The 22990-nt window shown below is 43.4% G+C and overlaps 2 protein-coding genes across 3 annotated transcripts; one reads left to right on the top strand and one right to left on the bottom strand.

Moving 5' to 3' along the window:
* The first annotated feature begins 352 nt into the window (after positions 1-352).
* On the top strand, positions 353-4455 carry LOC123077244 (putative uncharacterized protein DDB_G0270496). The gene is made up of 14 exons (XM_044499477.1): positions 353-552; positions 1360-1552; positions 1642-1814; positions 1919-1991; positions 2120-2194; positions 2298-2408; positions 2517-2556; positions 2630-2693; positions 3041-3143; positions 3247-3342; positions 3432-3461; positions 3727-3826; positions 3915-3999; positions 4073-4455. The coding sequence occupies exons 2-14, from the start codon at positions 1379-1381 to the stop codon at positions 4197-4199; spliced, it is 1251 nt and encodes a 416-aa protein (XP_044355412.1). The 5' UTR covers positions 353-552; positions 1360-1378; the 3' UTR covers positions 4200-4455.
* A 1145-nt stretch (positions 4456-5600) lies between these two features.
* Positions 5601-13973, bottom strand: LOC123077243 (glyoxysomal fatty acid beta-oxidation multifunctional protein MFP-a). Of its 2 annotated transcripts, none has more exons than XM_044499476.1 (18): positions 13862-13973; positions 11315-11386; positions 11075-11140; positions 10920-10976; positions 10759-10826; positions 10597-10678; positions 9092-9147; positions 8694-8996; positions 8504-8590; positions 8249-8423; positions 8017-8138; positions 7770-7933; positions 7440-7694; positions 7162-7283; positions 6944-7065; positions 6328-6476; positions 6073-6211; positions 5601-5873 (listed from the first exon to the last, which is right to left on the bottom strand). In XM_044499476.1, the coding sequence occupies exons 1-18, from the start codon at positions 13956-13958 to the stop codon at positions 5835-5837; spliced, it is 2175 nt and encodes a 724-aa protein (XP_044355411.1). In that variant the 5' UTR covers positions 13959-13973; the 3' UTR covers positions 5601-5834. The 2 variants fall into 2 exon arrangements, with proteins under 2 accessions (XP_044355411.1, XP_044355410.1); XM_044499475.1 differs by lacking the exon at positions 13862-13973 and adding an exon at positions 12242-12535.
* Positions 13974-22990: the final 9017 nt, after the last annotated feature.

Below are 22990 nucleotides of genomic sequence, written 5' to 3'. Positions count from 1 at the left end.
AGTTTACTAATTTAAGATGTTCACAAAGTTTTAAAAAAATCTCGAATTAAAAAAATATATCCACGATTTTTTTTAAAATCGCTATTTTAAAATAGGTGCATGAATTTTTTTAAATGGTCTCGAACTTGAAAAAATGTTTTATGAATTAAGAGAGTGTTTTTATTTTTTTAATAAAACATAAAAAGAAGAAAGTAAAAATACGAAAAAGTGAGAAAAAGGGGCGAAATGAAAAAATCCAAAAGAAAACCGATAGATAGAGAAAAGGAAAAAAAGGAAAAGAAAAATGGAACGAAACCTTTCCAAGAACCGTCAAGAAAACAACACAGGAAGGCTGATTGGGCCAGCCCATGTACGCGCGGAAGGCCGATTGGAACTCTATACGCGGAACCGGAAGTGCCCTCTCCTTCCTCAGCATCGTCACCCCGCAAACCTAGCGTGCTGCCCGCCGCCGACGACAGCAGCCCAGCTCTCCACTCCGGCGACCGGCGGTACACCTCGGCGTTCCTCTCCCCCACGTCTTCAACCGCGGCAGGCATTCAGGAATCAGGCAACGTGAGTCCGCAGCTCCTCTCATCCTCCACCTCAAATCCTTGTTCAGCTGCTCCTGCACTAGTTCCGTATGTAGGTCATACATGGATGCTTGCTCATATGCCTCCCGTGGAGACTCTAGCAGCAGCACTTGCACTGGTTCCGTGCGTAGATGGTACATAGATGGCACTTGCAGGCGAGCACGCCAACTGCTTGATAAAATGCCCACTGCACAGAGAGAATGAGAAGGAAGAAGAAGATGTGGTGGCAAGTGAGGAGAGAGAGAGAGAGAGAGAGAGAAAACCCACCTACTCGTTGCCGGTTTTCCCCTCTACTCTGGTTTTGGACGAAATTCATCCGGTTTTGAGCATGAAGGACGAATTGTCGCCCAAAACAAGTCGATGGATTGGAGGTCGACTTTAGTAAACTCGAGAGACGTACTATTTGCGCCACTGAGTACGATGCTTGGCAAAACACAATAGCATTAAGTTGGCTATTGTTAAGTTGTAAATAACCCCTGAAATTATGTTGCAAATGTACTCTGTCAATTGTTTTGTTAAACCCTGAACCTGCCCCGAAACAGTGTGATTGTCTAAACCTGAATTTCTGTAACAGTGTATGCTCAGTGTACTGGTGCGCTGAACCTGAAATTCTGGAACCTGTACAGTTCGGTATTGACCGACCACTGAACCGATTTTCTAGATTAACCGAAATACCGACTTTGCGTTTTTGACTGACATCTTTTGTTAGCTTTAGTCAATAACCAAATCTGTCCAAAAAAACAAAACCAAAATGTACTAACCAAAATTCCGGTTTATACTGAACACTCAGGCCTAGTTGACGATACAAGATGGCGCCACTCGCACGCAAGCACCGCAAGGCGTCACCTTCCCCTTCCCCCTCGGAGGCTTCTCCCAATTCAGGCAGCGACTCTGAACTCCACCTCGATGACCACTCCGACCCAGAGGACAGCTTCTTCTCCACAAGGAGCGCTGCCGATGACGACGTCCAGGATTCCTCCACCGTAAGTACCGCCCTCCCCTCTCATTTTCCTTTTCCTCCGAGGGGTATAGGTTGCTTAGCTGTTTTGTGCCTATCTCTCTCTCTTGTTAGAGTGACGAGGAGGAGGATGACGATGAGGAGAGCCTCCATGAGGAGGAGGATGACGATGAGGAGAGCCTCCATGATGATGAGGATGATGATGAGGAGAGCCTCCATGAGGAGGATGATGATGGTGAGATGGGAGAGCTCGAGCAGCAGTATCGCACCCTCCAGGCCAATCAACAGTAATGTCTCCTTTCGGCCCTTCTTCGCCATGCCTCCCTTTCACACGGTTTACTATAGAATCTGCTTCATCATCTCACTTATATTCTTCTCTTCTACCTTGCAGAAGCATTCTTCAAACCCTGAAACAACACAGGGATGACGATGTCTCAAGAGGCCAGGCAGTCAAAAACCAAAAGGTATTTTCTTGTATGTGCTTTGCATAACATCTACTCACCATGATCATGTTCTTGCACAGCTATCCTTTACATTCAGTGTTTAAGCTTTCAAACTATTAACCTCTACATCCAATTGCTGTTTACTGAAGGCGCTATGGGATAAGACCCTGGAAATGAGATTCTTGCTGCAGAAAGCATTCTCCACTTCAAACAAGCTTCCCAAGGTCTGTTGTTTCTCTCATATGACTGCCAGAACATGCACCTTTGTTTCTTTGTCTTCATTGGTTTTACTTCTGAAGAAACATATATTTTATTCTGTTCTTGCAGGATCCATCCAAGTCAAGGTTCTGCAGTCATGATCAGGAGATAGAGCAAGCATATGTTGATCTGTTGGACTCATCGAAACAGACTCTCGGTTGCATGCTGGAGCTGCAGAAGGTTCACTTACCTGCTCATGTTTTTTGCTTCAGTGCTATGCTACCGCTATACTGTAGTTGTTCCAGGTTTTCTTACTGTGCGCAATATGCTTTCCAAAACTACCTGTAGGCTTTACTGGAGCAGAACCAGGCTGCAAAGGGTGCAAATGGTAAAACTGCTATCCAGTCTTTCTCATTCTGAAAGATGCCTTGAAACATTCATTAATCCTGACTTAATGACAGACACATTGCCTGACTCAAATGGAGAGAGTGACGAGTGGTTGCAAGTACAGAAATTGCATACAAGGTAATCTTTTGCAGCAATAGAAACTCTGATGATGTACTGCAGGATATATTCTTCGATGTGTTACAATGTCTTGCGTAGCAGAAGATCTTTTGTTAATCAGCACTATGCAGTTCTGCCCTTGTATGCTTACCATATCATGTTAGTAGAATGTGTTTTGTGCTTTAATACAGACCATCTAATGATCTAAACTCTTCCCTGGTCCTTTATTATAATAGTCTCTTAAATGCCTTTGAGTTAGTGAATTGTTTGTTTGGCTCTGTTATAAGTAATAAAAAAATCGGTTTCATCTTTACAAGACCTTTGTTTTCTGGATTGCTAATTTGCTACGTACCATGATTTTTGTACAGGATAACCCCTTTCAGAAATACCGAGATAGATAAATGGCAGAGGAAAACACAGGTCACAACTGGAGCTGCTGCACTGAAAGGAAAGTTGCACGCATTTAATCAGGTTGGTTGAATGCCTATTTAACTACTTCTAGTAATTTTTTATTGTGGAACAGGCCTGGATTTAAAAAGCTAAGACCCTTGCTTTCCATGTTGTATGAGAACAGAACATAAGTGACCAAGTTGCTGGTTACATGAGAGACCCAAGCAGGATGATTAACCGGATGTACTTGAGGAAATCTGATGTTGGTGTATTCGGGGAGGTATTTTATACGCATCTATTATGAGGGCCACCAGTCATGTTTCTGCTTCATTATAGTGAATAATCTGTGTCTTCTCATTCATTTTGCAGAGTGCAGCGGAGCCTGCTACTACCGTTGAGGTTTGAGCAACACTTCATTCTTTACTTGGAATAATGTCAAGCTTGCCTGCCTGTTTCTCATTTTGTTCTATTCAAATTTCGTGTTATGCAGTCCAGTTAGACTTGTTATTCCATTGAGGCAAAAATTCATGTAGCCTCAGTTATCGATCTAACCGATTAATTAAATTAGACTGATTTCGGGGATATTTCCACCACCAATCGAATTAGATATTGTATGTGTAGTGCACTTGCTGGTCTCATATGTTGACCCCTTGTTTCAACTCAGGGGAAGGATGTGGAAGGTGATCCTGAACTTATTGATGATTCTGAATTTTATCATCAACTTCTCAAGGAGTTTCTCGAGTCGTGTGATACAGGAGCATCTGGTTAGTTCATATCCAAGAATTGCACATCTGCACTAGTTTCTTTTTGCCCTGAATGCATTTATGAGCCATGCTGCTGCAATTGTTTCAGAGTCTGCATTTTATGCTCTGAGGAAGAAGCAGAACAAGAAGAGGAAACTCGTGGATCGCCGCGCTTCAAAGAGCAGAAAGATAAGGTAGAGTTACTTTTGGTGCAGTTGGTTTTTCTCGCTGGCAATTGTGTATTAACTTGTTTATGTGAGTTTTCAGGTACAGTGTTCACGAGAAGATTGCTAATTTCATGGCCCCGGTGCCTATGACGGTTCCTCCAATGGCTTCGAAACTGTTTGAGAATTTGTTTGGAATGGGCAACCTGCAGAAGTCAGCCGCGGTCTGATAATAAGAGATGTCTGAAATGTTGTTAAAGCTAGTTTTCGCGTGATGGGTGGTAATATGTGAAACTGAAGTAATACCACAGAACTTGTACCCACACATTCCTGGCCTATGTATGAGGACGAGTGTCATGAATATTAGTTGCTGATCTGATTAGTTAGATGCCTTCGAATTCCTCATCTGTTAAACATAACAGAGAATTAGCAAGAGAGTTGTCGCTGTATTCTTCAACCGCGGACTATGAAATCAAGTTTTTTTTTTTTTTTGCCTTTTTTTTGTGTGTGCTTGGGTATGAAAGCAAGGTCATAGCATTGTATTCTGCAAAGCAATAACCCCCTCTTATCTGAGTTGTGTAATGTTAACCATAAAAAATTGTAGATTAATAAATATAGCTCTGATGGTGCATGTTTCTTATCTAAGCAACTAATTTTGACATAACAACATTGTGGGGATTATTACTTCCTTCGTTTTTACTTACTCTATATTTAGCTTTGTCTTTAGTCAAATTTTATAAACTTTGACCAACTTTATAGGAAATAATTATTAACTTCTAGTGCAATACTAAATCAGTACCATTAGATTTGTTACCGTAAATGTTTTATATTGTTTGCTATATACAACAGCAACAACAAACTAATATGCAGAGTAATAAATAAAAACAAGGGTTTTCAGGGAGTATATTCTGCCGTGGGCGGTGGAAAGACAGCATTGTAGGCCAAAAGGGTTAGGCAGATCAAGAGATAGTCTTATCGGCCGTGGGCGGTGGGCGGTGGGAAGAAAGCACTGTAGACTTTCCTTTTCCCAATATAGATGTGCAGTGTCGCCGCTTTTCTCTCCCTCACCAAATCCAAAACGGGAGCTCGAGAAATGCAAATTTTCCAGAGGAAAGGAGCGCATGGCACGGTCAATTGTCATTTTCCCTTTCATGAGTGATTGTTAGGCGGTCATCCGAACCTCAGAGCCACCGGGTAGAGAAACCCTAGTCGGCTAGGGTCGCAAACAGAAAACGGGCTAGGTCTCATTGCAAAAGGACGGGCCTCTCGGCGTGGCCTGGCGGGGCAAATTCACGGGCAGTGATATGTTCTCCGGCGTATCCTTTTGTGTAGTTCTATTCATGAGCTTAGAAACTTCAATTTTTGAAGCTCACGAGTCGTCGCAAAGCTCTCTCTTTGTATTGGCCGCCATGTTTGGTTAGGCCATCCTTGTGATCCTATGTTAGTTCCTGTAAACATCATGACTGGATGAATAAAGCTTTGCAGGATTGTCTAAGATAAAAAAAAGGAGTTCAGGTTTAGGTTGTGCAGTTCAGGTTCATCACACCAGCACATTGAGCACACATTGTTTCAGAAATTCAGGTTTAGACATTCACGCTATTGCAGGGCAGATTCGGTGTGTAACAAAAGAATTGACAGAGCATATTTGCAAATATTATTTAAGAATCATTGCACATATTACATAAATCCCTTCAAGGGTCCAACCGCAATTAGTTACGGTTTCCTTTGCTTCCTAATATACAGCTCACGTGTTGTTATCCTTATTCAGCCCCTTCCACTAATCACCAGTTCACCACCTTCATCGCGCATTATTACTCGGTGGCATAATTTCCTTCAGCTGACAGAAGTACCAGGCCTACCATCACCTATAGCCGGGACTTGACTTGACTTGCTGCTGGTGCACTCTGCACATGAAAATTAAGTAGTATCATATACTGTATCACATTTCGCTATCAGAACTTGAAGAATTAATTGGTGATCTAATATTGAGGTACAGGCTTTCATTCTGGCTGAAACAAATAGAAACTACAAGTACTTCTAGTAGTGAAGAAAATAGCTAGGCATTAAAGTTTTCAGCTGAAACGAAATGCCACTCATGCTCACCAGAGGAATCCCCTTTGCTGCTCTTTCGGCGAGGTAGGAGCAAGGCTCGAAGAAGCTGCCGTACCGCTTCGCCCACTCCTGCAACTTGCCGTGGATGTATTTTGCGCCGATGGAATCTCCCCATAACATGACCCCTCCCCTACAATATGTTGCAACAATTGACAGGCGAGTAAGTAGTTGCTAGTAAATCTCTACAACAGGACCTGTAAGCTTCATAATAAGAGGCAAATTTGACCAGGCATCTTAAAAACGGACCTGTAAGGTGGGAAGCCCATGCCAAAGATTGAGGCGATGTCAAGATCCGACGCCTTGACTGCAATGCCCTCATCAAGGACACGGCATGCCTCGTTTATGACCGGGAAGAACACCATCTCAACTATGTCCTTGTCACTTAGCTTCATCAACTGACATGTTTATGCAGAAAGTTTCAGCACTAGAGCAACTTGTTTCTTTTGCAACAAATGCTACTTTAACCACTACCAAGGATATTGTCGATTTAGAATGGATATTTCTACCACTATATATAACCATCCATTCAATGTAAACCAAGCTATATCTGCTCATCTAGTACAGGAGATACTATAAATATCTACTTCTGCTTTGCTTCTTCCACAAAAAAACAATTGCCATCCATAATACAAACATAAACAGCAACATAATTAACAAAATGTAACGACGTTTTTTTGAGAAATTATTCCTAATTAAAACCCCCTTCTCAATGCTAGAATCACAAGAGCAGATCAGAAAAACAAATATGCCAAGAATGAACAGCTACAGTCATTCTATTACTGCACATGCTTTCACCGAAAACCTTTCTCTAGGAAAATACAATAGAGATTAGACAAAAATCAAAGGATGAACCAAACCAAACCTCAGCGTCTGGAGTGACTCCTGCCATGCTCCTAGATTTCTGAATATACGTCATAATTTCAGGATCAGGAGTTGCCTTCCTCTTATCCTCGTACTTGTAAAATCCCTTCCGACTGGCTTCGCCTACATGAATGGTAACAAATTTCAGAAACCGGTACAAACATTAATTGCAAAAGAACAAATATGCATGATATACTAGTGCAGTTTGATAAATTTTACCTGCCCTTTTGTCCTCCATCATAATAGGAATTAGCATGGACTTGTAGACTCTCTCTGGGAAATTTTCAAGGTACTGCATACCAGTAGCCACAGCAACACCAAAACCAACAAGATCTGCAAGCCTGCATATATATATATATATATATATATACATAAAATAGTTAGCAACTAGACTGAGTCCATCTAGCATCGCACGAAAACTATCATACGAAACGTTAAGAATGCCGCAGGAGCTTATATATATATTCAGGAAAACAATACATAATTATATATCTGACCTGAATGGACCCATGGGCATTCCAAATTTGGTACATGCACGATCGATCTTGTAAACATCCATACCATAATCAACAAACAGGAGTGCTGACTGGGTGTAAGGAAAGAACATCCTGTTGACGGCAAAACCAGTACAATTCCCAACCACTATTGGTGTCTTCTTGATCCTCTTCCCGACATCCAGCAAGTCAACAACAACCTGTGCTGAAGTGTGCTGGGTACGAACTATTTCCAGGAGTGGCATCACATGCGCAGGACTGCATACGTAGTGCAATCAGTTAATGGATGTACATCCAGAATTACTGTGCATCAATCAATATACACTGCATTACCTAAAGAAGTGTGCGCCAACAATACGGTCTTGCGACTTTGTTTTCTCTCCAATTAGATTAAGATCAATTGTAGATGTGTTGGTAGCAAGGATGCAATGGGAAGGGCAGTACTTCTCCAAGTCCGCAAATATTTGCTGCTTCAACTTCACATTCTCAATAACCGCCTGCAATTGTGAGAAATAACATAATTAAGTATAACTGGCTAACTGTAATTAATTCAGGGTCATTAATAAGATTTAAGACTTGCCTCGATAACTAAGTCCACTTCTTTGAACTTTTCATAACCAAGGGCACCAGTGACAAGAGACAAAGCCTTCTCATATCTCTCCTCTGTCATTTTTCCTTTCCTCACACGGCTCTGCAAATTGGCTGGTGAAGCGAACCAGTGAGATAATTTTATCTTTTTATTGCACAGACGCAACGTAAGAGATTCCCTGGAAAAAAATAGATATGACGAGGCTTAATCCTGTCTGTAGTACCTTTGATCCTGTCAATTCCAGCATTCAGAAATTTCTCGTTTACTTCTTTCAGTAGCACAGGATAGTTACTCAGTATCATTGCAGTAGCAATTCCAGAACCCATAAGCCCACCACCTAGAATGGCGACTTTAGTTATTTTCCTAGGCATCAAACCCAAGTCTGTAGCACCAGGAACCTGTCGCATATTTTAGAGGATTAACCGATTAAAACACAGTGTAATTCAGTAGTAACAATTAGAAAAAATGTCCTTCATACCTTTGATGTTGCACGCTGAGAGAAGAATACATGAAGTAAGCTTTTACATGTATCCGAGAAAAGAAGGCTCTGGAATGCGTTTGCTTCCTGCATTTACATTAAGGAAGTGAAATCAGAAAATCCTGTAGAATCTGTTCACAACAGGAAAATCAAGTAAAGTGGCGGTAAGAGCATGAGTAGCATCAAGTACCTTCCAGAGCCCAGCTCGAGGGCCTGAAATTATACCTTCTTCAATGACATCAATACAAACAAGTGGGTGTTCAAGATTTGCAGCCTGCTTTCGAGCTTGAGCCCTTGCAAACTTGAGAATCTCCCTAGCCTCACCAAGGGGTTCCAGTTTGTCGGTCTTGTAAAGGCTTTTGATCCATGGCTTTCTGAGCTCACAGATATCCAAAGCCCAACGACGAGCAGTATTCACCAAATCATTAGGAGAAACTATGGAATCAACAAGACCCACTTGGTGTGCCTCTTCGCCCTTAATTGGCTTGGATAGCTGATGCAAATGGGTTGTTTAGTTTAACTGAAGAAGTTGAACTAAACCAGTAAAATCACAAAAAAGAAAACCATATGCTTCAAAGCAGTATTTACCAATATCATTTCAAGTGACTTTGTCAGCCCAACAAGACGTGGGAGTCGCTGTGTTCCTATAAATATGCATATGAGTCACACATTGAAAAAAAGCTGAATATAATCCAGTTCATTTTGGGGGTTAAGCATATGACAAGGTACAAAGAAACAGTGGAGTTTATATCATTCATATTTAAATAAATTAGGGACGAAAAACAAAACATTCATGATGCAGATGCAGTGCTCAGTACCCGCCTTGTATTATGAGAGGCCTGGTTGTTTTACTGTTCATAGAGCCTACAAGCTAGTTTTGCACAACAAGTTGTCTAGTGATGACCCTGGGCAAAACAGTGGGACAGCCAATGGAGATAGAAAAAATTGGAATACAATCTGACTAACAAATGTTTCACGGAAGATTAAAATGGTTGCTTGGAAAGTGGCCACAGACAGTCTTGCGGTGCAATCTAATAGATGCAGGAGGCACCTTGCTGTACAATCAACATGTAGCATCTGTGGCACTGAAGAAGTGAAGATGAGGATGTTTCCATCCTTTGATCAATTATACAAGTCTCCTGAGCTCAGATACAGGCTCAGTTCAGCATGGAAGTTTCAAGGTGAGGAAATTTTCTTTAATTCTGGTCCAGACTGATTCCTCCATGTATAGATGAATGAAAACACATGAACTGGCTGTAAGTTATGCTTCCTCTTCTAGAGTGATTGGCACCTTCAAAACTATGTCTGGAAAGGAAAGGCTTCAAATGCAGCATCGGTTCTTTCTCTTAAAAGATATGTTTCTTTCATTCTTCGGTTTGTAGAGTAGTGATGGCTATTCTAGTGGCGCCAAACCAAAGGCTCCTTTGTTTGTTTCACACAGGGAATCACTAATCATAAGGCTCTGGGATCGTTGGTCAAGGAGAGATGGAATCCTCCACCTTGGAGCTGGACAAAGGTAAATGCTGATGTGTCGCTCAATTCTGCAAGTGGAGGGGGGGTGTCTTTGGTTCGCACTTGTTTTGCGCCTTAGGATAATCCTAGAAACTGATTGCCTTCATGTGCATCGTCTCCTTTCTGTGCCAACAATGGACAGATCACCTTTTTCGGATTTGAAGGAGGCTCTTGGACTTATGTGGTGTCTTCAAGTTGTAAACTTGGTGAGGAGTAAGTGGGATGCTAATGGGGCTGCTAATGCTATTGATAAATTTTGTAATAGGAAAAGTGTTGTACGACATTGCATGGTTTAAAAAACATTAAGCATAACAATTATGAATTATCCTCCTGTGTGACATAATTGGTTGTTATCAATTTTGAATGTTTGTTAGCTCCTGATATATTTCTGGGTGTTTAAAAAAACACAAACATAATAATAAGCAGTTTCTGCGCTACAAAACTAACAGGAAATTGCACGGTTTAAGAGCCACTTTACTTTATGTATAAAAGGATCCAAATAATGAATTGTCTCTGGTACCTATAAGGCTATAACATACAGAAAACGTAACATACATGAGATATTAAATATATAATTTTACCTCCAAATCCTGGAATGATTCCAAGTTGAAGTTCTGGAAGACCTAATTGAGCAGTGGGAGTTGAAATACGTGCATGGCATGCCTAATGTAACACAAAAAAAATCATATAAGATAAAACCTCTTGATTTAACTGATCTAGGGAAGGCTAAAGAAGAAAAGTACCATGGAAACTTCTAATCCTCCGCCAAGACAAAGACCATCAATTGCAGCCACTGATGGCTTTGTTGCTCCTATTTAACACAATATGTACAGGAAATATTCAACAATTTTTTTTAACATAACGGCAGTAATGAACCAAGAGACAAGGTGGACTAATCATATACCTTCCAGAAGTTCAGTGAGAATGTCTATTGATATGTAACCAACCTTTGGCTGCTCAACTGTTAGAAACATATATAAAAAAAATGGTGAGATTTATAGAATTATTCAAACAGTAATGAAACAACAAGAATAACACAATGAGACGAGTATAACCTACTTTTTCCACTGTGAAGATCACCAAAGGAACTAATATCAAATCCTCCAGAAAATTTCCCTCCTTTCCCTGTGAAAGGCTTGAAATAATAAGGAACGGTTTACTCACTGGAACAAATAGTGTTTTGTTCTTCAAATGCACAAACATGGTGACGGCTAGATAGCCCGGACATGGAGAAGGTGGGTGGGGCCAGCGCCCCAGCCGTGGCATTTATATTGGCTAAAAAAATGAACAGGCAAATACCTGTAACAACAATAGCTTTGACATCCGTCCTCTGAAGAGCTTCTTCATAGCTTTCCTTTAAGCTTAGGAGTACTGAAAGAAAAAAAAGTCATGGTGAAAAATATACTATCGCCAAAAGATTTTTCAATAATGTTTTACATAATCTTCAGAGGCAACAGATTCTAATTACATTCATCTGATTATCCTACACATGCTTATGTTAGGAGGAGAACAACTTGCGCTTATGTTGGTGTTTGGTGCATAAACCTGTGGTCATCAGATACAAACGCAGTACTTTGTAGAATGCCATGTGATTTTGGTACAAAAAATTGGCAAAACAGTCGGGTTTAAATGTTACTCATTGCATAGTTGTTGTAACAGCAGCCTAACAGGTGACAGCAACAGCTTTGGCTATAGAGGCGGCAGTTAGATCACGCTAAAAGCAACGCGCGCACGCACACACACACGCAAAGGAGATAGTACTGAATTTCTGATTTTGTAAAGCGCTAGTACTGTACTACTAAGGCCCTCTGCCCCAGCAAAGCAGAGTGAGCTGGGAGAAAAAATCCCCAATGTTCAAGGACCAAATCCTTGTCTTGGCTGTGTACGTGTGCGTCTCCGACCTGGAATCTCGCTGGCCGGAGTTGAGTACCTGTGGCTGCCGCTGTGTGTGCGCACCTCCACCAGAGAGTTGCCCCAATATCACACAGACCCCCAATCCTGTTGAACCAGCAACCAGGCACCTCCCTCGAGGAGTGAAAATTAAGTAAGCCTAGCGGCAGCTAAAAAACACAGTTCTTGGTCGCGAATCACGCCTCTCCCCATCAAACGCACGGAGAATTCAACAGAAAAGAGAAACAAAACAGGCGGAGCAGCAGATTGGGATGGGATCCAGGACACAGATTGGGATGGGATCCAGGACGAGGATGGATGCCGCTGGTACGGTACCATCGATGGAGAGGGAGTTGACTGGCGGGTTGCAGATGGTGATGACGGCGACGCCGTCGCCGCCCACCTCCATCTCGGTCCTCCCCTTCGCCGCCATCGCCTCCGCCGGTTCCCAAGATCGATCCCGCCCGCCCGCCTGCCGCCCGGTGTTTGTTTCTTGCAGGTCTCGCTCAGGTTGCTTGGGGGAGTTGGGAGCTTGCAGTTGCAGGATTTATCTGCTATCCTCCGAAATTCATTTATAGCGGCTACTGTGTAGAGGCAGGCTGTTGCGCTGCGCTGGCGCCATCAAACCTCCCTTGCAAGCTTTGGAGTGCGGGGGCCGATCCGTTCGATCTCACTTAAACGTGACGTCCGATCTGGCCAGGGACGTTGGATTAGGGACATTGGATTTGAGCGACATGATCCTCTCCATGATGAATTGCTAATGAGTAAATGAGTAAAATAAGTACCCCTCGGTAAAGAAATATAAGAGAGTTCTTATATTTTTTTATATGAAGGGAGTATTAGGTAATCTTGAAGAGAGAGACACGACCGTGGAGAGATTTTTTATATGACCATGAAACATCAAAGATTTAAAATCGAGTCCATAAACATGCGTACTATACGAAATGCACCTTGACGTTGCTTATTGCGTCAAATAATTAATTATTGCATTAACATGATCATCATGCCTTTCTTTTGCTCAGTTAGCCGGCTTAAATTCCAAGAGACCGGGTTTATATATCCCGTGAATCTGGTCCGCAACCGCCTCGTATTTGGCATCCTTGCCATCTCCGTTGGTTGCATCGATGAAGAGATGGAGGAGCACGCCTAGTTCCGACTCATCGTCACTCTCGGCTCTCACCACTTTGTTGAATTTGATCCCGTCCTGTACCAGCCTGACGTGCTCTTCCACCGCCCACCTGCCAAGCCATTGGATGTGTGGATTGTTGATGTCTACTGGTGGACCCGCACCAAGAACCGCCATGGCGCAAATGGCTACAGTGGCAACAACAAATAGGAGGCTATTTCCCATGGTTTTTGCTTGGGATGACGCCTTGGTGCTAAGTATTGAAGTCTGTATCTGTAAGGTGCAAGTTGTATTTGCTGGAGGAGATAACTCATAACGATTAGGGGCATTTATATTGCTCTAGGCCTAGCTGCTTTGCCAACAAATGGCTAAAAGTAGAATTTCCTTTTTTGAAAAGAATTCATTAGTTCGTATCAAATCTTCTCCGTCTCTATATAACCTCTTTAAATTTAGTAAAAAAAATGTTTGACATGATTTTTGGGATCAATTTTGGTTAAAAGGAGTGATCTGTCCAAAAGAAATACTGCTCAGGATTTGATAGAATGCATTGAGGTTTAATAATACATTGAGCTAGCAATTAAAAGAAATCTTTCCATGCCATTGTGACAACTTGTATTCCAGCTAATAGGCCTACAAGATCCAGATAGTGAGGCTATAACCAATCTATTTTAGTTTCTTTAGCAAACCAACCTATTTTAGTGATGGAGCTATACACTGTAGTTGCTCCCCATCAACCGCATAGAGAATTCAACAGAAAAGAGAAATAAAATAGGCGGAGCAACACATTGGGATGGGGTCCAGGACGAGGATGGATGCTGCTGGTACGGTACCATCGATGGAGAGGGAGTTGACTGGCGGGTTGCAGATGGTGATGACGGCGACGCCGTCGCCGCCCACCTCCATCTTGGTCCTCCCCTTGGCCGCCATCGACACCGCTGGTTCCCAAGATTGATCCCGCCTGCCGCCTGGTATTTGTTTCTTGCAGGTCTCAGTGAGGTTGCTTGGGGGAGTTGGGAGCTTGCGGTTGCAGGATTTATCTGCTATCCTCCGAAATTCATTTATAGCGGCCTACTGTAGAGGCTGTTGAGCTGCGCTGGCGCCATCAAACCTCCCTCCCTTGCAAGCTTTGGAGTGCGGTTGCGGAGGCCGATCCGCTCCATCTCATCTCACTTAGAGCAACTCCAACGCGCCGACCCAAACGGACGGCGATTTTGTCCGCTTTTTGTCTGTTTGGGTCGGCCGTCCGCTCGGCGTCCGCCCTATTTTCTTTTTGGGTTGGCCGTGCGTCCAACGCAAGCGACCCATTTCATGTCTACGTACAAATTTTAAGAGGCCTGCGGCCATAGATCATGCCAGCGGATACTCAAAGTTCATGCCAGCACTATGCCAGCGGCTGACATACAATGCCAGCCTCCAAAAAGAGCATCACACAGTTCTTGCTAGCGCACTTGCCAGTGGCCAGCGGCCAGCACATATGCCAGCACATAAAAAAGGGGCGGGAGTTCGACCACGCCATTTCGGCCGTGGTCATGCCATCACACTTGCCGGCATACAAAAAGGGATGGCGCATGCCGCCATAGATCACTCTCGTCGAACTTGAGCATGTCGGCCTGCATCTTCTCGAACCACGGCCTCTTCCTCGACGACATGGTGTTGAGGTCCACCTTCATGATCTCCACCCCCGTCATCATGCTAGCGAGAGCCACTTCTTTCGCCTTGGTCTTGGCATTGGCGGACTCGGTCTCTAGCATCTTGGTTTGCTTCTTCGCCTCCATCTCAAGCATCCCTGTTTGCTTCTCCGCCTCCATCTCAAGCCTCCTCCTCTGGATCTCCGCGTTCATTTGCTCTTCCTTGTCTTGCCGGCGCTTCTCTCCCTTGAGTCCTTCTTGGTCATCATGCCCTCCACGGTTGCGATCAAGGTGATGGATGCTGCATCCCACTTGTCCTCCTTTTTGGAGTTGGTCTTCCCTCGCGGCCGTGGCTTCTCGCCCTCCCCAACCTCCTCCATGGCTTTCTTCCCCCCCCCCCCACGCGCCATGAGGGCGGCATATTGCGCCTTGAACTTCTCCTCCCCGTTGATTGCCTTCATGTCGGACCTTGAATGCCTACAAATGAATAGCATGCAAGCATATCGGCAAATGGATATGCAAATGGACATGCAAGCATAAACGGAATGAAAACAAAGAAGGGCACATGCATACCATGTCTTGCATGCCGATGCCGCTCATGGGGCGTGCCTTGATGCTCTCAAGAGTGGCACAAAACTTGTTGCACTCTTGTTGGATCATCCTCCATCGCTTCGAAATGGACACCCACCCACGCGTGCTATGCATTTGGTACGGTGCAAACTTCTTGCATTCATGGAACTCACGGTGGACACGAATCCAAAAGGTTGATGCCTTTTGTTTGGCGCCGACCTTGGGGTATTGCCCAATGTCCCTTCAACACTCATAGAGGATCTTGTCCTCGGCCATCGTGTATGCCTTCGTCCACTTGCTCTTGCGCTTCGGCTTCGCCCTGGGTTGGCGAGCTCGTCCTCGAACAAAGGCTTCCCGTCGATGTCCAACTCATCCTCTTCCTCGAGGCTGTAGTTCTCCAAAAACTCATGGTCGAGCGGGAAGCCGTCCAGGTCCAAGCCGACCTGATCTTGCATGAAGGCGTCCTGCATGGTAGCTTGATCATAGGCCGCCAGCATGAATGGCGTTCGGTCGTCCTGGCTTTGGGTCTCCTCGGGATCGTACGCAGCCGCCGCGGCACCACCAGCGGAGACAGCGACCGTCGCACCACCATCGAAGATGATGTTCTCCATGATGAAATGATTGGTCGTTTCCTCGTCGGCGGCTGATGTCGCTTGAAGCTATGCCGGTATTTCCCCAAAGAGGAAGGGATGATGCAGCACAGCGGCGGTAGGTATTTCCCTCAGATATGAAACCAAGGTTATCTAATCAGTAGGAGAACCAAGCAACACAACGTAAACAGCCCCTGCACATAAATAACAACCACTCGCAACCCGACGTGTTAAAGGGGTTGTCAATCCCTTTCGGGTAACGGCGCCAGAAACGGTGCGTGGGCGGGAGAAATTTGTAATAGATTGAATAAATAGATCGCAAATAAAATAAAGTGCAGCAAAGTATTTTTGTATTTTTTGGTTTAACAGATCTGAAAATAAATGCAAAGGAAAAGTAGATCGCAAAGACAAATATATGAGAAAGATAAATAACAAACGGTGGGTGAACAAATTACTATTGGGAAATTGATAGAACTTCAAATAATCATGACGATATCCAGGCAATGATCATTATATAGGCATCACGTCCAAGATTAGTAGACCAACTCCTGCCTGCATCTACTACTATTACTCCACACATCGACCGCTATCCAGCATGCATCTAGTGTATTAAGTTCATGGAAAAATGTAGTAATGCAATAAGAACGATGACATGATGTAGACAATACCTATCTATGTAGAGATAGACCCCATCGTTTTATCCTTAGTAGCAATGATACATACGTGCCGGTTCCCCTTCTGTCACTGGGATCAAGCACCGTAAGATCGAACCCACTACAAAGCACCTCTTCCCATTGCAAGATAAATAGATCAAGTTGGCCAAACAAAACCCAAATATCAGAGAAGAAATACGAGGCTATAAGCAATCATGCATATAAGAGATCAAAGAAACTCAAATAACTTTCATGGATATAAAAAGATAGATCTGATCATAAACTCAAAGTTCATCGATCCCAACAAACACACCGCAAAAGAGTTACATCATATGGATCTGCAAGAGACCATTGTATTGAGAATTCAGCAAGAGAGAGGAAGCCATCTAGCTACTAACTACGGATCAGAAGGTCTACAAAGAACTACGCACGCATCATCGGAGAGGCACCAATGGAGGTGGTGAACCCCATCCGAGATGGTGTCTAGATTGGATCTGGTGGTTCTGGACTCTGCGGCGGCTGGATGAATATTTCGTCGACTCCCCTAGGGTTTTGGGAATATTGGGGGTATTTATAGAGCAAAGAGGCGGTCCGGGGGGCACCCGAGGTGGGCACAACCCACGAGGGCGCGCCTGGGCCTCCTGGCGCACCCTGGTGGGTTGTGCTCTCCTCGGAGTACCCCCCCAGGCGCAGCCAGGGCCCATTATGTGTCTTCTGGTCCAAAAAAATCTCAGTGAAGTTTCGTTGCATTTGGACTCCGTCTGATATTGATTTCCTGCGATGTAAAAAACATGCAGAAAACAACAACTAGCACTTGGCACTATGTCAATAGGTTAGTACCAAAAAATGATATAAAATGACTATAAAATGATTATAAAACATCCAAGATTGACAATATAACAGCATGGAACAATAAAAAATTATAGATACGTTGGAGACGTATCAGCATCCTCAAGCTTAACTCCTACTCGTCCTCGAGTAGGTAAGTGATAAAAAACAGAATTTTTGATGTGGAATGCTGCCTAACTTGTCATATCATATTCTTTTCTTTATAGCTTGGACATTTGGACTTTTATGTGATTCAAAGCAATAGTCTAATTCTGACATGATAATTTAGATACTCAAGCATATCAACAAGCAACCGTATCTTTCAAAATATCAACGCTAAAATAAGTTATCCCTAGCCCATCATGCTCAACCATTGATCCATTCATGAAACACACTCGCATATTAGCTACACCCAATACTCAAGTACGATCATATTGCCTCCTAGTTGGTGCTTTTATAAGAGAAGATGGAGACTCAAATTTAAAATAAAAATTGCATAAAGTAAAAGAAAGGCCCTTCACAGAGGAAAGTAGGGATTTGTAGAGGTGCCAGAGCTCAAAGAAAAAACTTAGAGATAAAAACATTTTGGGAGGTGCATCCATCCCACCAACGAAAACGACTTAGAGTTCCCAACACTTTCCATGCTAGATATATCATAGGCGGTTCCCAAACAAAAAATAAAGTTTATTCCTTTTTCCACCATACTTTCACTTTCCATGGCTAGTCGTATCCATGGTTGCCCTCCATACCAACACTTTCCAAGGAATTTATTATTTAACAACATAAAGTAAATTCATTTTTTTCATTTCGGGAATGGGCATCCCTAAAACATTTGCCTTACTCTCGTGCAATGACAAGTGAATAAACACTCATTGTGAGAATAACACATCCAGCATGGAAAATATTAGCCACCCCTCACCGCTCCGCGAGCGAAACGAACACACAAAAGAGAAGTTTATTTTGAAAATTAGAGATGGCACATGCAAATTTGCTTAGAACGGCAAAAGAATACCACATATAGGTAGATATAGTGGATTCATGTCACAAAACTGGTTTAAAGGATTTTGGATGCACAAGTAGAGATCATACTTAGTGCAAAATGAAGGCTAGCAAAAAATTGAGAAGCGACCAACCAAGAAACGAATAATCTCATAAGCAAGCTGAAGGAAATATGCCCTAGAGGCAATAATAAAGTTGTTATTTATATTTCCTTATATCATGATAAATGTTTATTATTCATGCTAGAATTGTATTAACCGGAAACTTAGTACATGTGTGAATACATAGATAAACAGAGTGTCACTAGTATGCCTCTACTTGACTAGCTCGTTGAATCAAAGATGGTTAAGTTTCCTAGCCATAGACATGAGTTGTCATTTGATTAACGGGATCACATCATTAGAGAATGATGTGATTGACTTGACCCATTCCATTAGCCTAGCACTTGATCGTTTAGTATGTTGCTATTGCTTTCTTCATGACTTATACATGTTCCTATGATTATGAGATTATGCAGCTCCCGAATACCGGAGGAACACTTAGTGTGCTACCAAACGTCACAACGTAACTGGGTGATTATAAAGGTGCTCTACAGGTGTCTCCGATGGTACTTGTTGAGTTGGCATAGATCGAGATTAGGAGTTGTCACTCCGATTGTCGGAGAGGTATCTCTGGGCCCTCTCGGTAATGCAAATCACTATAAGCCTTGCAAGCAATGTGACTAATGAGTTAGTTGTGGGATGATGCATTACGGAACGAGTAAAGAGACTTGCCGGTAAACGAGATTGAACTAGGTATTGAGATACCGACGGTTGAATCTCGGGTAAGTAACATACCGATGACAAAGGGAACAACGTATGTTGTTATGCGGTTTGACCGATAAAGATCTTCGTAGAATATGTAGGAACCAATATGAGCATCCAGGTTTGGCTATTGGTTATTGACCGGAGATGAGTCTCGGTCATGTCTACATAGTTCTCGAACCCGTAAGGTCCGCACACTTAACGTTCGGTGACGATCGGTATTATGAGTTTATGTGTTTTGATGTACCGAAGATAGTTCAGAGTCCCGGATGAGATCATGGACATGACGAAGAGTCTCGAAATGGCTGAGACATAAAGATTGATATATTGGATGACTATATTCGGACACCGAATGAGTTCCATGGGTCACCGGATAATTATCGGAGTGCCGGGGGGTTATCGGAACCCCCGGGGGAACTAATGGGCCAACATGGGCCTTGTGAGAGAGAGAGGAGGGGGCCTTAGGGCTGGCCACGCCCCCCTTGGGGAGTCCGAATTGGACAAGGAGGGGGGCGGCGCCCCCTCTTTCCCTCCCTCTCTCCCTCTCCTTCCTCCCCCTTCCTCTTCCTAGTTGGACTAGGAAAGGGGGAGTCCTACTCCTACTAGGAGGAGGACTCCCCCCTCTCCTTGGCGTGCCCTAGGCCGGCCGGCCTCCCCCCTTGCTCCTTTATATACGGGGGCAGGGGGCACCCTAGAACACACAACAGACATTGATCTCTTAGCCGTGTGCGGTGCCCCCTCCACCATAATCTACCTCGGTCATATCGTTGCAGTGCTTAGGCGAAGCCCTACGCCGGTAGCTTCATCATCATCGTCATCACGCCGTTGTGTTGACGAAGCTCTCCCTCGACACTCAGTTGTATCGAGAGTTCGTGGGACGTCACCGAGGCGAACGTGTGCAGATCGTGGAGGTGCCATACTTTCGGTACTAGGATCGGTCGGATCGTGAAGACGTACGACTACATCAACCGCGTTGTCATAACGCTTCTGCTTACGGTCTACGAGTGTACGTGGACTATACTCTCCCCTCTCGTTGCTATGCATCACCATGATCTTGTGTGTGCGTAGGATTTTTTTTGAAATTACTGCGTTCCCCAACAGTGGCATCAGAGCCAGGTTTATGCATAGATGTTATATGCACGAGTAGAACACAAGTGAGTTGTGGGCGATAATAGTCATACTGCTTACCAGCATGTCATACTTTGATTTGGCGGTATTGTTGGATGAAGCGGTCCGGACCGACATTACGCGTACGCTTACGCGAGACTGGTTCTACCGACGTGCTTCGCACACAGGTGGCTGGCAGGTGTCAGTTTCTCCAACTTTAGTTGAATCAAGTGTGGCTACGCCTGGTCCTTGTTGAAGGTTAAAACATCACATGCTTGACGAAAAATTGTTGTGGTTTTGATGCATAGGTAAGAACGGTTCTTGCTCAGCCCGTAGCAGCCACGTAAAACTTGCAACAACAAAGTAGAGGACGTCTAACTTGTTTTTGCAGGGCATGTTGTGATGTGATATGGTCAAGACATGATGCTGAATTTTATTGTATGAGATGATCATGTTTTGTAACAAAGTTATCGGCAACTGGCAGGAGCCATATGGTTGTCGCTTTATTGTATGAAATGCAATCGCCATGTAATTGCTTTACTTTATCACTAAGCGGTAGCGATAGTTGTAGAAGCAATAGTTGGCGAGACGACAACGATGCTATGATGGAGATCAAGGTGTCGCGCCGGTGACGATGGTGATCATGACGGTGCTTTCGAGATGGAGATCAAAGGCACAAGATGATGATGGCCATATCATATCACTTATATTGATTGCATGTGATGTTTATCCTTTATGCATCTTATTTTGCTTAGTTCGGCGGTAGCATTATAAGATGATCTCTCACTAAACTTCAAGGTACAATTGTTCTCCCTGAGTATGCACTGTTTTGAAAGTTCGTCGTGCCGAGACACCACGTGATGATCGGGTGTGATAAGCTCTATGTTCACATACAACGAGTGTAAGCCAGTTTTGCACACGCAGAATACTCGGGTTAAACTTGACGAGCCTAGCATATGCAGATATAGCCTCGGAACACTGAGACCGAAAGGTCGAGCGTGAATCATATAGTAGATATGATCAACATAGTGATGTTCACCATTGAAAACTACTACATCTCACGTGATGATCGGACATGGTTTAGTTGATATGGATCACGTGATCACTTAGATGATTAGAGGGATGTCTATCTAAGTGGGAGTTCTTAAGTAATTTGATTAATTGAACTTTAATTTATCATGAACTTAGTACCTGATTGTATTTTGCATGTCTATGTTGTTGTAGATAGATGCCCCGTGCTGTTGTTCCGTTGAATTTTAATGCGTTCTTAGAGAAAGCTAAGTTGAAAGATGATGGTAGCAACTACACGGACTGGGACCGTAACTTGAGGATTATCCTCATTGCTGCACAGAAGAATTACATCCTGGAAGCACCGCTAGGTGCCAAACCCGCTGCAGGAGCAACGCCAGATGTTATGAACATCTGTCAGAGCAAAGCTGATGACTACTCGATAGTTCAGTGTGCCATGCTTTACGGCTTAGAACCGGGACTTCAACGACATTTTGAACGTCATGGAGCATATGAGATGTTACAGGAGTTGAAGTTAATATTTCAAGCAACTGCCCGGATTGAGAGATATGAAGTCTCCAATAAGTTCTACAGCTGCAAAATGGAGGAGAATAGTTCTGTCAGTGAACATATACTCAAAATGTCTGGGTATAACAATCAACTTGATTCAACTGGGAGTTAATCTTCCTGATGATAGTGTCATTGACAGAATTCTTCAATCACTACCACCAAGCTACAAGAGCTTCGTGATGAATAACATGCAAGGGATGGATAAGACAATTCCCGAGCTCTTCGCAATGCTAAAGGCTGCGGAGGTAGAAATGAAGAAAGAGCATCAAGTGTTGATGGTTAACAAGACCACCAGTTTCAAGAAAAAAGGGTAAAGGGAAGAAGGGGAACTTCAAGAAGAACGGCAAGCAAGTTGTTGCTCAAGTGAAGAAGCCCAAGTTTGGACCTAAGCCTGAGACTGAGTGCTTCTACTGCAAAGGGACTGGTCACTGGAAGCGGAACTGCCCCAAGTATTTGGCGGATAAGAAAGATGGCAAGGTGAACAAAGGTATATGTGATATACATGTTATTGATGTGTACCTTACTAATGCTTGCAGTAGTGCCTGGGTATTTGATACTGGTTCTGTTGCTAATATTTGCAACTCGAAACAGGGACTACAGATTAAGCGAAGATTGGCTAAGGACGAGGTGACGATGCGCGTGGGAAATGGTTCCAAAGTCGATGTGATCGCAGTCGGCACGCTACCTCTACATCTACCTTCGGGATTAGTTTTAGACCTGAATAATTGTTATTTGGTGCCAGCATTAAGCATGAACATTATATCTGGATCTTGTTTGATGCGAGACGATTATTCATTTAAATCAGAGAATAATGGTTGTTCTATTTATATGATTAATATCTTTTATGGTCATGCACCCTTGAAGAGTGGTCTATTTTTGTTGAATCTCGATAGTAGTGACACACATATTCATAATATTGAAGCCAAAAGATGCAGAGTTGATAATGAAGTGCAACATATTTGTGCCACTGCCATTTACGTCATATTGGTGTAAAGCGCATGAAGAAACTCCATTCTGATGGACTTTTGGAATCACTTGATTATGAATCACTTGGTACTTGCGAACCATGCCTCATGGGCAAAATGACTAAAACGCCGTTCTCCGGAACAATGGAGCGAGCAATAGATTTGTTGGAAATCATACATACTGATGTATGTGGTTCGATGAATGTTGAGGCTCGCGGCGGGTATCGTTATTTTCTCA

This window comes from Triticum aestivum, chromosome 3D (assembly GCF_018294505.1).
Source record: "Triticum aestivum cultivar Chinese Spring chromosome 3D, IWGSC CS RefSeq v2.1, whole genome shotgun sequence".
In the NCBI taxonomy this organism is placed as follows: Eukaryota; Viridiplantae; Streptophyta; class Magnoliopsida; order Poales; family Poaceae; genus Triticum; species Triticum aestivum.
The sequence above is the reverse complement of the archived record's forward strand: the minus strand, read 5'-3'. Positions and strand labels throughout refer to the sequence as shown.

Coding starts and splice junctions, on each gene's coding strand:
- LOC123077244 (XM_044499477.1), top strand. CDS start 1,379: ATGGCGCCACTCGCACGCAAGCACCGCAAGGCGTCACCTTCCCCTTCC. Junction 2,557..2,629: donor GGCTGCAAAGGGTGCAAATG/GTAAAACTGCTA, acceptor ACTTAATGACAG/ACACATTGCCTGACTCAAAT. Junction 2,694..3,040: donor GTACAGAAATTGCATACAAG/GTAATCTTTTGC, acceptor ATTTTTGTACAG/GATAACCCCTTTCAGAAATA.
- LOC123077243 (XM_044499476.1), bottom strand. CDS start 13,958: ATGGCGGCCAAGGGGAGGACCAAGATGGAGGTGGGCGGCGACGGCGTC. Junction 8,997..9,091: donor AGTCACTTGAAATGATATTG/GTAAATACTGCT, acceptor CATTTGCATCAG/CTATCCAAGCCAATTAAGGG. Junction 7,934..8,016: donor AAGTGGACTTAGTTATCGAG/GCAAGTCTTAAA, acceptor TCACAATTGCAG/GCGGTTATTGAGAATGTGAA.